The sequence below is a fragment of the Peromyscus californicus genome, unplaced genomic scaffold (assembly GCF_007827085.1).
Source record: "Peromyscus californicus insignis strain IS unplaced genomic scaffold, ASM782708v3 Scaffold_7__1_contigs__length_154581171, whole genome shotgun sequence".
NCBI classification, from domain to species: Eukaryota; Metazoa; Chordata; class Mammalia; order Rodentia; family Cricetidae; genus Peromyscus; species Peromyscus californicus.
The window spans coordinates 49460534-49476112 of NW_026294595.1; the positions used below are offsets into that span (position 1 = coordinate 49460534).

Consider the following 15579-nt stretch of genomic DNA (forward strand, 5'->3'; position numbering starts at 1 on the left):
AAGCTACATCTCTTGGCTTGCCAAAATTATGTCTCCCCGTTGTCCGGGAGGTGTTACCAGCCAGGAAAGGGATGAATGGGTCTTGCTGGGAGGCAGGGGATGGTTCAGAGGGCGAGTTAGGACTGGCTATGCGAGGTAGGGGATGGGGTGGGGAGCCAACCTTTGGGGTGGAGGTGGGGCTCCGGGGAGTGGGGAATCTGTGGAGGCTTGTTCTACACAGTTCATTTTGTGCATGGAGAGCAATGCTTCCCCTCTACTCCTGTAGGCGCCTTCAAACCAGACTGGAAACGAACACGCGATACTGCCTCACCCCTATGTGAAGTTGTTTTAAAAACCAATCAAACCTGTTTAAATCTGCCTTGCTTCCATAGTTACATCTCACCCCAAATACCTGATGGTGGGATGATGAGGCTATGCATGCTAAGAGGTTAAAAGGGGGGTGTGGTATGTCCCACTCATCACTGACAAGCGACACTTTGTTTCTCCCAAGGATCCTTCCAGAAACCACAGGGCCTACAGGCTGACGGCAGCTAAACTGGATCCTCCCCTCATCCCTTTCATACCCTTGCTTATTAAAGGTAAGCTGAAGACACACCCAGGCCAGGTAGGAGGGAGCACTTGAGCGGTGAAGATGACCAACACCCTCTGAGAGGGCTCTTTGACAAAAAAGACCCTCTTTCTACCTCCTGTGAGGCCTGAGTGTCCTGAAAAGGGTTGGAAGGTGGGAAGCGGGTGGTATGAAAAGCCTGTGATTGTGAAGCCTTGTGAGTGAAAAGGGTTTACGTTAGAGATTTTACCAGCCTCAGGTAAAGTGATTTGGAAAGTTAAACACCTAACATAAAAGAAACTATTATCAGCTTTTTCAATGGCAGTGTTATGCAAATCCACCCGCATATGCTAATGGTGCTATTGTACTTTCTTAGTATGACATATTTCGGTTAGTGACTAGAATGTGGCTTTTATTTCTTTACAGATATGACATTTACTCATGAGGGGAACAAGACGTTCATTGACAATCTAGTAAACTTTGAAAAAATGGTACGTGCGGTATTATAACCTTAACCACAATGTTTTTTTTTAAAATAACATTTGCATTTGTACTAATCAGGCAAATAGCGTCTGTGTGTGCTGCTGCCATGTTGCAAAGGTAGTTATACAGAATGGAGTTTTGAAACATTTGGTTCAAATTGGCTCCCCCTTTTGCTGTCAGCTCTCTTTTGTGGAGCTGAATGGTATTTGTGCCTTGGCTCACAGCAGCAGCTGGCTTTTATGCCCGGGTGCTTCTCTCCCTCTGCTGCCTGTTGTTCAAATGCACGAATGTTCAAGAGTGACTTCTGGGTTCCTTGTTGTTCGGTAAGATTTGTGCAGCGAGACTGCCCCAGGATGCCTTTGAAAACCGCTCCTCTGTCGAGGCTGACGGGAGTGCCTGTAGGTAAAAGGCCGTGCTGCGGCCCCTCTTTATTGCAGGGTATTAATCTGCGTGTGTATTGCTTAGTCTCATAAAGTTCACTCCAGTTCAGAGAGGGGACTTGGAGACTCAGAGATCTCCATGACGACCACAGCAACAACAACAACAACAACAATGAAATGTCAGTAACAAATGTGAAACTGGCACCTTCCTAGTCAGTACTTTCCAGCCAGTCCTCCTCCACCCCGCCCCCACCCGGAGAAGAGGGAATCCAGCAAAGGTGCTTTGTAGTTTATGTTCCTATCTTCCGAGAAGCAGTAAGGCAGGCCTTGCCAGAGCCTCTCTTTAGCTGCGCAGTCCATGTCAAGGGAATGCCACACTGTCTCCGAATCCCTGGGCTGCATGTCGCCGGGAGAGACAGAGTCATAGGGCTTCGTTTCCCCCAAGGGGTTAGCATCTGCCCAAGATTGTTTTGCAGTGTGAATGTGGCCCTGGATTTGGAACTCGGGGAACACTCGGATCCATACTCAGCTCCGTCCTTGTGTTCCTCCCCCTCTGTGTGAGTCTGTTTCCCCAACAGAAAATGGGGCCTGTGCCTGCTTTCGCCATGCTGATGGATGGGGTCCATGGTGCATGAGTCTTTCTGTATGTCAGAAAGCACTGCAGCGTTCTTAGCAGAAACCTGTAATTCTTATTGTTTCTTGAAATCAAGCTAGTGTGTATGTCTTCGGGAGAATTTGAAGCACCCCGCTGTATGTGGGCTGAGGCTCAGCCCTGGTCGCATGGGCTGATGACTAGGAAGTATGGTTTAAGTCACCATCTTAAACCTCTGAGGTTTAAGACTATAAGCAAAGACACCGCACCCATGGGCCAATAGTGATTCCTTGCTGACCTGTTAGCATAGAGAGCTAACATTCCCCAGCGTTTTTGAGAAAGAAAGACAAATGCTTGTTTTCCCAAAGTGGACGATTGAGCAATTAGGAAAAGTCCCTCTTTAGATCACTTATCCGGAACATTCTAAGACCAAGAAACAGCTAAGCCGACCGCTGAGCTATAAAATACACTCGGACACAACGATGTGACACCCAGCATTCCCTGAAGAGTTGACGACTTCAGTACTCTCGATACCTAACGTGGAGGACGTGGTCCAGAGCAAGCCAGCATGGCCGCGTGCACTGAGCCAGCCATCTACTGGGGATGCTGAGAGTTGTCTCTGAGTTTCTAGAGCTGTGTCCCCTCGGTAGCCTGCAGAGGGAAAGTCAAGATGATCCAGGAGTAGGCTCCTCGTGTCTGTACCTCAGGTCCACAGCAGCTACCTCCTCCCTGCTAGGCAGTAAGCAAGGAGGTCCTAATTGTTCTGCTCTCTGGGTGGCCATGTTGGTTTAAGAGCCACTGATGAGTTAAGCTAGCACTGCTGCTACCATACACAAGCCTAAATTAATGACGGGCTGAGGGCTGAAGGTCGTTATGATAATTTAGGAGCACAGGAAGTGTATGTCTTTTCACTTCAAAATCTTCAGTGAGCACGGCGGCTCCGCTCTGAGGAACAGTTGAGGTTTCTGACTTCAGTTCTCTTCTCATTTCCCACGTGGCCCATGATGATGGGACGCCATCACATCCACCTCCCAGCTGTGAAGAAGGAAGATATGCTTCTTCCCACGAAGGCCAGAGAAGAAGCTGCACTCACCACTTATATTTTAGTGGCTAAAAAAATTCATCACATGAAAGGAAGGCTAGAAAACATAGGCCTCGTTTGGGGTTTCAGTGTGCCTCACTAAAAAATCAAGGGTTCTGTTGCTGTGAAAGAGAGAGAAGGAGAGATTTTGGAAAGTGCCTTTAGTCCTCTGTACCTCAATTTTCTAAGTTTTATTTTATTTGATAAATCATATTGCCAGATAGTTGATTTTAGAAATGTTCTTCCACAAGTTAGAAGTTTCTAGAAAATGAAATAGAATTTCAAAAAGATTTGATTTGCTTTCCAAAACTGACTAATCAATGTGGCATTATCAATCAACATTGATCAGTCAGTGTTGGCTAGCTTTCCAACATTTTCTCCCATCAATGAGCCCACCCTTCCTCTTGGCCCAACCACATCACTATTATCCACGGTTCCCCTTAGGTGTCTTGGAGAAGGTTACATCTTCTTTTCTGGATTGTTATCAGTCACCCATCAGCAAGGACCAGGTGTGAGCAGAGTTGGGAGTCTGTGTGAATCTGCTGGGCTCTGTCCTCAGTGGGAACCCCTGACAGGGCAGAAGTCACCAAGGCAGCCAGGGACACCAGTACCTTTCTGTGGTGTTTGCCTCACAAGGGTACAGCAAGCCAGCATGCCAATGCTAAGTTGTTTGTTTGTTTGTTTGTTTTTGGGGTTTTTTTGGGAGCATCTTCACCCTTGAGGTATGAAATGAGGATTAGAGAATTTGTTACAATTGGTTTTCAGGGTCTGTGAGTATGAACAAAAGCAAGAACTCACTCTGATCCTTGTGCAAAAAAAAAATATTCTCAAGCATCCTTTCTTTTGGGGAAAACATAAAGGGGTATTCAAAAATGTTTGAATAAAGCCCTTTAGAGCTTTCGGTGGCATGTATGAATATTTATACCACTCGGAAGGTGGACCAGCTATGGATTAGAGGGTAGGATGCTGGCCTGCTGCCTCTCTCCCAGGCTGCACAGAGCGTGCTGATAGGTACAGTTGCTGCTGTACTAGAAGGCTGGTTCTATTTCAGACACAGCCATATTTAGGTATATTTATTTATGAATAAGATTTTGAAGTAGTCATTTTTTTTTTCTGGAATGAGAAGCACGGGGGAAACTTCTAGACTTCTGGAAACATGAACAGAAGCTTCTTAAGGAAGAGAAATGTTTTGAAGCCTTTCAGTTTGGCGTTTCTAGGCATGCTGTTGTATAATTAGTAACAGTGTGACTTCTAACACCGGTCATGTTCTAAAATGCAGTTGTGGAGCCCTGGTTTTGTTACCTGGAGCTATGGGAAAAAAAATCTTTAGGTAAAAATCTGCCTGGTCCCCAAGACCTTTTCAATTCAAAGGAAAGCTATAGGAATACTTTGGGGACTTACACTTTATAGGGACTTCACAGACAAAGACAAATGCAGATTTTCCAAAGAGCATGCTTCAAAGTAACAGAACATATGAGAACGCCCAGGCAAAGGATTTCAGGAAATAAAATTTTTAAAAAAGAAAAAAAGCCGGGCGGTGGTGGCACATGCCTTCAATCCCAGCACTCGGGAGGCAGAGGCAGGTGGATCTTTGTGAGTTCGAGGCCAGCCTGGGCTACCAAGTGAGTTCCAGGAAAGGTGCAAAAGCTACACGGAGAAACCTTGTCTCGAAAAACCAAAAAAAAAAAAAAAAAAGAAAAAAAGAAAAAAGAAAAAGAAAAAAACACCTACAAAGTAGTCCTTGTCCTTTAGAATATATGCTGTTGTAAAGATAAGATAAAAACACATGGAATGTTAAAAACTGACAAAAGATAGCAAACGGTGTTAAAACAGGGGTCGTGGGAATCATAAAAGACATGCACCAAAGAAGCTGCTGGGTGAGAAGTTCCTGCAGCCATGTCAGCAGCAGATAAAATCGCATTACATACAATCACATAATAGGATCCAGCCTTGCTACCCTAAGTACCCGTCAAACGTCATCTCAGACTTCAGCTCGGTACATAGCCCAAGTTGGCAGAAATATTCTTCTTTTTTTCTCTTCCAGCCTCAGATTCTTTGTTCTAGCTGTCACCTTTGCCTGCGAGTTTTCTCTCCCCAGTTTTCAGTTATCTGGCTCCTTTTCATGGTTGAGGCTTGACCCCATGCTTCTTCTCTGAATGGGTGCCCTTGACTTCCCATTTACCATTACTCCCTCACATCAAGCGCTCTGACTGATGGCCCAGCCTGGAGAGCAGCTCTTACCATCCGAGATGGTCATCTTTGCTTTCCTGTGTCTGTCCTCCACGCTAGAAGTCGAGGGCCGTGGACCAAGGGATCTTGTCTGTTTTGGCCACTGATGTTTCATGAACATCCATAAATGTGTCTGGTATATTCTAAGTATGCAAAAAATATTTTTTAAATAGAAGAAAGATCCAGTGATATTCCAGTGCTGGACTTGATAAGGAAGGACATTTGAAAAGGATTCTATGACAAAAATGATATCCAAAAGCATTTTCTATTTGTTAGAAATTGAATTTACAAGGGTGTCCTTTTGTGTGTGTGTGTGTGTATTTTACAAAATGGAGATTTGACTCAGGCTGTCTTTCGCTTAGCTTTCTGTTCCTGAATGGACATTATTCTTCCATTTCCCCACCCCATTTACTCTGTCTGTCCTTCAGTGTCCTTCAGTGTGCAGAGATGCACACACTACCCCATGTATGCCTGAGCTGTGATCTCCCGTGACCTTCCTATGTACAATAGACTGAATGTTATGTATGTTAGACATGTGTGTCTCTTTGTCACAAATCCTCTGGGTAATAAAGATCCACCGCTGGGGACAAAGCTTAGGCTTCCTCAGGAATGCATCCCGTTGAGTTGCAGGAAGTCGGGCCTTACTATATACAACCAGTGGTTGCTACAGTGGGCATAATCTTTGTAGAAGAGAGACTATATATTTCTATACCTTCTTATGGGAGGAAAATTGTGCCCGGAAGATGTAGCAGTCTGAATAAAACTATTAGGTATAAATTATATTATTTATACATGCTAAATATGGAAGGATTGATAGAGGGCCTATACTGGATAAACATAGAGACAGAGATTCAACGCAGGCAGAATAGAAATGTCAGAGGAGAAAAGAGAGCTTGGCAAACAGGAGCAGCAGTGGTCCTGGGTGTGGTACATGTCTGTAATCCTGGCCCTGGAGTTCAAAGCTAGCCTGGACTACAGCAAGATCTTACTTGAAAATCAAAATAAAAAGAATAAGAAGGATCAAGATCTTCACCGTCAGTGGAAGGAGAGGCAAAAACTGCTCCAACAGACACTTGCTAGAAGGGGCATGATTCCCAGGAGCCGCTCCCCAGGGTGCTCCTAGCTGAGAAGCCAAATGGCCTAAGGCCAGAGAGACTGTATCAGTGGTGTCTGAGCCTGTAACTGTCAGGTGACCTTGCCTGGAGGCCTGCTAGTCTGAACTTGACCACTAGACACATAAGCCTGCACCTCCTCAGCACCACAAGGCAGAGGGAGCTTGGGCAGGGCCAAGAGTCAGTAGTAACAAACCAGGAAGACTGGAAAGCACAGAGGCCTGGCAAGTAGCTTCCGTTCCACATGGGGATGGAAATGTGAGTGGGAAGACCTGGTTGGGCGAGCCTGCTCCCAAAAGGCTCCCACAGGCTGGCAGATGGGTGAGGCTGAGGCCATGAACAAGCCACCTCAAACCTCACTGGATCCAAGGATAAATATCTGCTTCAGAGTTTAAGGGACATTTGCGTCTGGCTTATCACCCTAGAGGTGAAACACAGGCACAGTTGGTCTCCACATTATTCTCTTGGGCCCCAGGAAGGACATCCATCTCTGAGCCTCTGTCTTCAGTTGTAAAGAGAAATGAATACCTGAGTGCGGTTCCAGAGTCTTCCATACACCGCCACTGTTTCCTTTTGTGAGCTCTGTGCAAATGCTCATCCTGGGGAGGATTCCTCAGCGGGGTCCATCTCTCAGCCCTGCAGGTTGGGCACTATACAAACAACACACTAAGTGTGCAAACAAGCCCCGGAGGCCCACACTTAGAACGGGAGAATCATTTCAGGGATTCTGAGGAGGGGTTCCAGCCTGTCCACCCCGCCAACTTGGAACATCTTCTGAGGGAGGTGTTCTCACATTTCACCCCAAATTACCAATCGCTTTGGTAATAAGCCAGTTGTACAGAAGAGTCCTACTCCTCAGCTTTTCCGGGGTGGAAAAAGAGGTTTGACATTCTGCTCTGGAGCAGTCAAGGGTTTCTCTTCCTGCCTGGCATTACGGAGAGTTGCCCGGCCGGCTCCAGCCAGGCTAACCTGCTCTGGCAAGACCTCCAGGCCTAGGATGTAATTGTTTACTCCCTCCCCATTATGGCAGTTGGATAATGAAACCCGGGTCTCTTTACTTCAGTTTTGGCCAGCCTTAGCTGAGCACAGCCACAGATAATCTTGTCTGCCACCAAAGATGACACACGGGGCGAGCGAGGACTTTGAAACACAAAAGACAGAAAGACTAACTAGATATGTTTTAGTCGAGATGAATGTAAAATCCTCCACCTTGGTCCTCAAAATCACCTGCATATTGGCAGAGCAGAGAGCTGAATCCCGGCCGGAGTCCAGTGAGCTGGGCGGTGAGGTTTAATTCTCTGAAATCCAACAGATGTCAGCTACATCATTTTATTCAAATTATAACTTAGATGTATAACTCAGCCAGATCAAGGAAAGGATTTTTTTCTGTGCTCTAAGATGCCACAGTAGAAACTGGCTAGGAGAAGCAAAATTGTCCCTTAAGAAATTCGAATAGCAGGGCATGGTGGCGCACGCCTTTGGGAGGCAGAGGTAGGTGAGTCTCTGTGAGTTCAAGGCCAGCCTAGTCTACAGAGCGAGTTACAGAATAGCCAGAGTTGTTACACAGAGGAGTACCCGGTCTCAGAAAAAAAGAAAAGAGAGAAAGAAACTGCTGAATAGATCAGGGTGTTTAGGTTGACTAAGGAAGACCTAAGGAGGGAGTTTTCTGTGTGTTTGAGGAACTAACCTAACATATTTGCTAAGGTTCCAGAGCTCAGTGAGTGAAAGGGAAAAATCCTTCTGACTCCAACCAGCAACGGAATTCCAGGTCAAGCATGTTTGTAAATGAGAAGGTTCACTTTGGAGGTGATGCATTCCCACTGCTGGGTGCACTCAAGCCCTGCGAAGCTGTGACTTATAGGCAGGCTGTAGAAGGCATCATGCACCCTGGAGATGGTTCAGGGGGTGATTCCTGGAGTCTCAGTAGCATATTAAATATTGCATGTGTCAATGGGTGCAGAAGAGGTTGGAGCTAAAATACCACGTTAATCCCCCCCTTTTTTGGCCTCCTGAAAAACATTCTATAAGTACACATTGGCCAGTGGCTTCCCTTCTCGTCATTGAGTTCACACCATTCAGCATTATTGTGTGGACCTCACCTAGAGAAAGAATGGACCTCCTTATAAAGCCCAATTTGGATTCTGAAGTTAAGCTGAAGTTATCTTGGCAATACAATTAAAAGGATACGTCAAAATTAAAACCATTGTTAAAATTAATCAAAGATTTGGAAAGGTAAAATGAACTTCGGGGCTAGAAATTACGGATTTGAACAATTGTTCTCACATTTTAAACTACATAATGAGCTAAAAATTATGAAGCCTCAGAGGATAGCTATAAAGAGTAGTCTAAAACTAAAGTCAGAATGAGATGTTTTATCTTTCCGAACTAAAAAGCAGAACAATTACTCCCCACGAAATGGTATAGGAAGAGGTTTCTGACCCCTGCTAATTGTTTTATTATTCTTCAGAGGGGCACACTGGCAGCATTTCACGGGGTTTTCGGTAATTACACTCCATTCAATATCTGAAGAATTACAATAATTCTACATGGAATATACTTGTGCCCTTCCGATGCAAAGCCTTTTGAGGAGTGAAAAAACAGCTTAAAGGAAATTAGCAGGGAAATTATCATAGTTACTGTTTATTCTGGGGCTCCATATATCAGAGGCTAATTATACATTGTGTGCCACGTTTCCTTGGAGGTATTTGTGGTTTATTTCTCATGCCGATCAACAGTCCTGCTGGTTTTTAGGATCCTTTATGAAAGTAAAGTTTGAACGACTTTTCTGACAGCATCTTTGTGTGTGAGAACGCGTCCCGCGCAGACACGTGTGGCCTCCGCTTGCCGGAACCCCCCGCAAAGGGAAGCGAACCAGAAGCACACCTTGTGATGCTCGTGTGTACACGTTTGCAAGGCCTTGACCCTCCTGTCATTTCCTCAAAGTCATTTTCTTATACTTTGGTAAGCCCAGGGCCTATGAAGAGAGAAAAGTGGGGACTGGATTTACATAGCTCCATAGAAATCGGGGAGTCACTCTCCCTGCACAGAGCCTTTTCAATTTTCTGCTGATAGGACTATTCATCTGCTATCTCGGCAGAGTTCCCCTCAGAATCTGAGAAGTGAAGTCCAGAAACATATGCAGGAACTTCAAAGCCAAGCTACTGTTAAAGTACCATAAACAAAAGCTGGACATCCTGGCTAATGAATAGTGCGAAGGTCTCCCCTGTGTTTCTCCTTGAGCGTCTGAGGTCTCTGTTCCTAGCCTTCATGATGGTGGTTTCTGTCCTTTTGTTCGACTTTCGGTTCTGGAGCTTGAGTCTAGGGTCTCTCATCTGCTCAATAAGCTCTTTCCTGCTAAGCTACACTCCCCAGCCCTTCCACTTCTTTTGTGTCTGTACTCAACACACACACAAATGCCCTTTTACATTTTTATTGCAACTAAAAACGTCAAGGAAATTAAGATCACTTACTGACCAAATTAACAAGGGCCAACTGAGTTATGGTCTGTTTAGAGAATCTTTGAAGTGTAAATGGCATGGAAAATAATCACAATGCAATATGAAAGTAAAAACCAAAATTAAAATATACATACAGATTATGACTTAACTTTTTAAATGCATTTGCGTGTTCATTTTTAAAATATCAGAAGGCTAGCCAGACAGTGGTGGTGCACACCTTTAATCCTAGCACTCAGGAGGAAGAGGAAGGAAGAAGTCTGAGTTTGAGGCTAGCCTGGTCTACAGAGACAGCTCCAGGACAGACAGGGTTGTTACATAGAGAAACCCTGTCTCAAAAAAAACAAAAACACTTTTATTATATCATTATTTATTGTTATCAGGTATATGCCTGATATAGACATATATATTTATAAAATCAGAAGGCAATGCTCGAAAATAGGAAGGAGTTACCCCTTGAGTTTACCATCTACATGGTTTTTACTTTGTTTCTACCATTTTGAGTTTCCTTTTGAGTGCAATGTTACTACCGAGGTGTTACAAATAAGGAGGTAAAAAACAAAGAAGAAAGGAAAACAGAATTTGGATGGAAACAGATACTTTTGCTGAGACTAAAAAAGGTCAGGAAAGCCCAGCGAGCAGCAACAATCATGAGGAGAATATTCGGACTTCCTGTTCAGACAGTGTAATCTACCACCTCACTGCTGTTAACTGGGAGAAACTTGAAAGCTAACCTTCTTTCAGATCCAAGACAGTTTCAAAGGATGGTGGAAACCGTTTCTCAGCATCAAAGTACAGTGTCAGATGCATTTTTACAATGTGAGGAGCAGGCACACACTGAGACAAAGAGCTGTGTCACAAAGTCATGAATATTCGTTACCTGCAAATGCTTTGTACTAGGGTGCCTCGTTAACGTCATTGTGCAAGTTACACATCAACCAGCTGCCTTCAGATCGTCAACATGCCAGAACATGCTGTTTCCTGCGATACCAAGTGTTGCTGGAATAAATCATGTTTTCCCCCCCTTGGGGATTACACACTAAACTGACTTTTCTTTTCTTATTCTTTCCAGCGCATGATTGCAAATACTGCCAGAACCGTACGCTATTACAGGAGCCAGCCCTTCAGTAAGTTCTGAGTTACTGCATGCTGTTGTGGACATGGTGGGGATTAAGTCCTTTTTAACGAGACTTTCAAAACACTCTGGGAGTCTGGATAGCATTTGACTGTGTCAAATGCAGTTTGGACCATGAAACACACATGTGCCTTGGGTTTAAGAACTTTGTTTTGCTGTTATAAGACTAAGATATATGTACTTTGCTGTAACACAAGAAAATACGTGTCAGAATATTATTTGAATGAGTGCATTTGAAGGAAATTCATTTGCTCATCCCGGTGTAGCTAGAACAGGTAGGTTGCAAAGGCCCACGAAAGCCTGCCTCCGGGCCTCTCTTGCTGTGACTCACTGCTCAATGCCGAGAAACTTAGCAGCCCTTGGTGAGTCAGAGCTATCATTTATAAACTGAGAAAAAGAATAGTTATTGTCTCTCGAAAATGCACTAATGTTTATAACACATTTGCAAAAAAGTCCCATGGCAGGATTCTACATAACATGTCTGGTTTTCCCGGGTATGCTTTTAAAGGTTGGGCGTATGTCATAAACACCAGTGTTTTCATAGGTATAACACATTACTATTAACAAATGACCATTTTAAACTGTTGGGAGTTAAGTTTCCTCGTACTTCCAGCTGGCCCCGCTGGGTCGGTGCCGCTGTCTCTCTGGCCTAGGACTCAGGATAAGGACTAGAGCTTTGCTCCTTCAGTCTAGTTTGGGAGAGAGCAGGGGAAGCCTTGGAAGTTTTGTGCTAAAGTCATTGTGTGAGTCATTTGAGAGACTTGGCATATTAACTCACACGATAAGATGACACAGACGTGACAGCGGCCTACCTCACCATCCTCTCCAGTAGAGCCTGTCTTCAGAGACTGACAGCTTCTTGTTTTAATAATCACAGTGGTATGCTCTTTGTAGTGTAGATCTGGCCCAAAGCCAGAGCTTGCTAGCATAGAATGCCAGAACTGCTGCTCACTGTTCTTTTCTTTTCTTTTTTTTTTTTTTTATGTTCAGGAGAAAAAAAAAAAACAATTAGAGGAGGTAATCTTGGCTTAGGGAGTGAGTGAGAAGAGCTTTAAAAAAGTTAATTCAAACAACTGTGCCCTCTTGTTTCTAAAAATGACAACCAACCCTTCCTACATGGATTCTGCCAGAATTCAAGTGTCTCACATCCTTTTCTAGAGTAATTTACTATGTGTGTAAATGACATGGCCATAAATTGGCCAAAAATGAGAAGAAACAGTACCGCTTACAACAGGCTTTATAATCCAGAATGCATGTCCCTTCAGAGGATTCCAAAACATCCTCGAAATTACACGCAGAGTCCTGTGTGCTGGAGAGGCTCGGAGCTTTGGGAAGGGTTATGGAAGAGGTTCCAGAACCAAACAGGAGCCATGGGAGAATCAGCTTTGCTTCACCAGCCTCTTTGGCACTAAATTCTACATTCTTCCCTATCTTTGAGAGAAGTGAGGGGATTTTTTTTTTAAAATTTCCAGTGCATTTGTTGAACTTATCAGCAACTGCTGGTAAACAGCAGCTGCTCGGCTCTGAAGTCAACAGTCTATAGATAAAGCTATAGGAACAAATTCATAAACATTGTGGGGATATATACAATGTAATTACAGTATATTGTACACGCAGAGCACACTGCCAGTGGGAAGCAGAGGGAATTAAGCACAATGTGTTCTGTGGTTCACTGTGGTATTATTTCTATGTGATAATTATACTGATGAGTTTCTTCTTACAGCAAGCAGGGGCCATAGCTTGTCTCTGCTTTCTGGGCTCTGACCTGCTTCACTCCCTCCAGCCCCTCACGCAGATGGCGTCCTAATTGTCTTGTGGAGTGGTGGGTGGATCTAACAGGAGCAACTGAACCTCAGAGCGCAGCCTTGGGGTGGGAGGAGAGAACTCTGTCCAGAGTCCAGATTCCAGCTTGGCCACTCCTGTGTACTACTAGAGAAAAGAGTGATCCCCAGGACAGTCTGTGACCCTCGGATTGCAGGAGAGGGTTGGGTTGCGTATAAACAGCCTGTCCTTCTTTATATGGAGAGCCTCCATCTAAAATTCAGGGAAATTAACAGAGGAGAAATTCAGATGCGTTGTTTCAAAAAGAAAGAAAGGAAAAAGGTAGGAAGGAAAGAGGGAGGGAAGGAGGGAGAAAAGGAAGGAAGGAAGGAAGGAAGGAAGGAAGGAAGGAAGGAAGGAAGGAAGGAAGGAAGGAAGGAAGGAAGAGAGAGAAACAAAGGAAAGACCTGGCTACTCTGGACACAGATTCCTACGTGGTGATGACATTCAGAAGCTAGGTAGCCACTTGCCAAGGTATTGTCTTCAGTTTTCCACTCTGCTATTGAATCTGGCCTTCCTCATTCTGTGTGTAGGAACTGTGGGCATTAGATTTCCTTGGAGTCCTGGTTTGAGTAAAATCCATTTACCTTTTTGATAGCCCAGGTGCTTGCTGGTTTGAATAAAATCCACTTACCTTTTTGATAGCCCAGGTACTTGCATCAATAAATCAAAATAGAACGGCTAGCGGACATTCAGAGCAAGTCATGTCAGAGAAGCAAAGTTTACTAGAAGTCATCAATTATCCAGAAGGTGGCCTTTCCCCAGCCCAGACTGCGCCTAGGGGCACACAGTTGAAGTAGGACCGCACATGTGTGTAAGCAAAGGGGCCTCCGAGGCCTGATGCCCACTGGCTTGCTTCAGTTCAGTCCAGGTGTTAAGTGCTTTTGTGAGTTGCTAATGAAACTCTGTCTTTGACATTAGTCCTCATCGGGATCAAAGGAGGTGGAGACAGAGTGTGAGAACAGAGGTGGGCTGGGAAGGGAAAACAATTTTCATCTGTCACCAGGGCCAAAAGACAGATGCCTTCCCTTTTTATTTGGTGCCTTTTTTTTTTCCAGTGTGCAATGCAAAGGAAAATGATCAAAAGAGGTGATTCCAGGCAAGAAAAGAAAATTGGAGGGTAGAAGGGAGCAGATGGACCAACCAAGTAGAAATATTTCAGTGAATGTAGTGTGTGGAAAGGTCCTGGCGGAGCCCGGGGAATCTGTGATAAATGTCATAGCCAGTGGGAAGATGAAGCTGCATCTTCTGTGCAGATATTACGCAATGCCAACCCTGCCTGCCATTCTTTTACCAGATCCTGATGCTGCTCAAGCTAATAAAAACCATCAGGATGTCCGGAGTTACGTACGGCAATTAAATGTGATTGACAACCAGAGGACTTTATCGCAGATGTCGCACAGATTAGAGCCTCGCAGGCCGTAGACGTGGGGAGTGCCCAGAGCGGTTTGGTCTCCAGTCCACAGTCTTTCAAAAATGCCCTGGATGCTACTGCTGACTGTGTTGCCACTTGAGAATTCTCCAGAATGAGCAGAGACACATCCTGAGAATCCCCACTCAGGGCCACATCCGGCTTTCCAACCACACCACAGAGAAGAAGTGATTTGACTTGTGTAACGCTGACATGCCGTAGCTTAGGAATCCTCAGTTATAGCCACCCTCATTCATTCCCAGCCACGCCATCGTCAGGCTCACATGAAGAAATAACACTGGCGAGGGCTACATCAAGCCCCTGACATCCCTTTCCAGGCTGTTTTCAGTATGAGACTGCGCCATGGGTGGGTTTGACTTAGATACATTGGTATTGATATAATTGAATGATTTTTTTTAACTTAGCACCTTGACTTGGGGCATGGGGTCTGGGGAGGGCATTGAGGAACCATAGACATCCAAATTATAGGTCGTATTCTTCCGTCTTCAGAGTCTTACCTCTGAAGGAATAGAACCTCACCACAGTACTATGAAATATTATGGCTATTTGGTCTGTGATTTCTGAATGATCTATAAAATAATATGTTTACACTGTAACTTTTAAAAATTGACAAATCAGGATTATATATGTAAGAATTCCACTAAGAAACACTAAGGTTCTTAATATTGCCAGCGTTAAGATAGAAAATAACATTTCAGAAGAGCACAATATGCACAAAACATTTTTCAAAATTGAAATATTTTCCTGGGCATTAAAAAAAACCTTTCCTCTACAAATTTATTGTTACTGATGAAATAAAAAAAACATATTTTCTGGACTTAAATGTTATTACAAAAATCTTAATTTTCAGCAATTGTTTTGCACTTTCAGATAGATTGTAAATAGGTCATGTGATCAATGGTATAGAGTTATTTATTTGCTACATAATAGACATCGTGCCAAATAATTCCTTTTTATTTATTTTATTCAGTATGAAATTTTGGAGTACATTTTTTTCTGTTTTCACAATTAGACTACATTTAATGTGTAGGAATTGTATGTACATATCTCTTCTGTAAATAACAGCCAGTATCTTCATTAAATATACTTGACAAGAAATAGCTGTGTTGTCAATTTCTTTGATACAGGAAGTCCTACCTTCCAGTACTGTGGGTGCTGGATTTGTTTTTTCACTTATATTTTGTGTGTGTGCTGGGGACTGAACCCAGGGCCTGGTGCATGCTAAGTACACACTCAACCTGGGGCTACAGCCCAGCCTGAATTGGTTTTGTTGTTGTTGTTGGTGGTGGTGGTGGGTGTTTTTACTTGAAAC

General features: G+C 44.1%; 1 protein-coding gene across 2 annotated transcripts in view; it reads left to right on the forward strand.

The window, feature by feature from the left end:
• Positions 1-15367, forward strand: part of Rapgef4 (Rap guanine nucleotide exchange factor 4) — a 284129-nt gene extending 268762 nt beyond the window's left edge. For both annotated transcript variants that reach the window (XM_052724191.1, XM_052724192.1), the window contains 4 exons: positions 491-578; positions 974-1038; positions 10952-11006; positions 14133-15367. In XM_052724191.1, the coding sequence (XP_052580151.1) occupies positions 491-578; positions 974-1038; positions 10952-11006; positions 14133-14260 (336 nt within the window). In that variant the 3' untranslated portion in view covers positions 14261-15367. The remainder of the gene's footprint in view (positions 1-490; positions 579-973; positions 1039-10951; positions 11007-14132) is intronic.
• Positions 15368-15579: the final 212 nt, after the last annotated feature.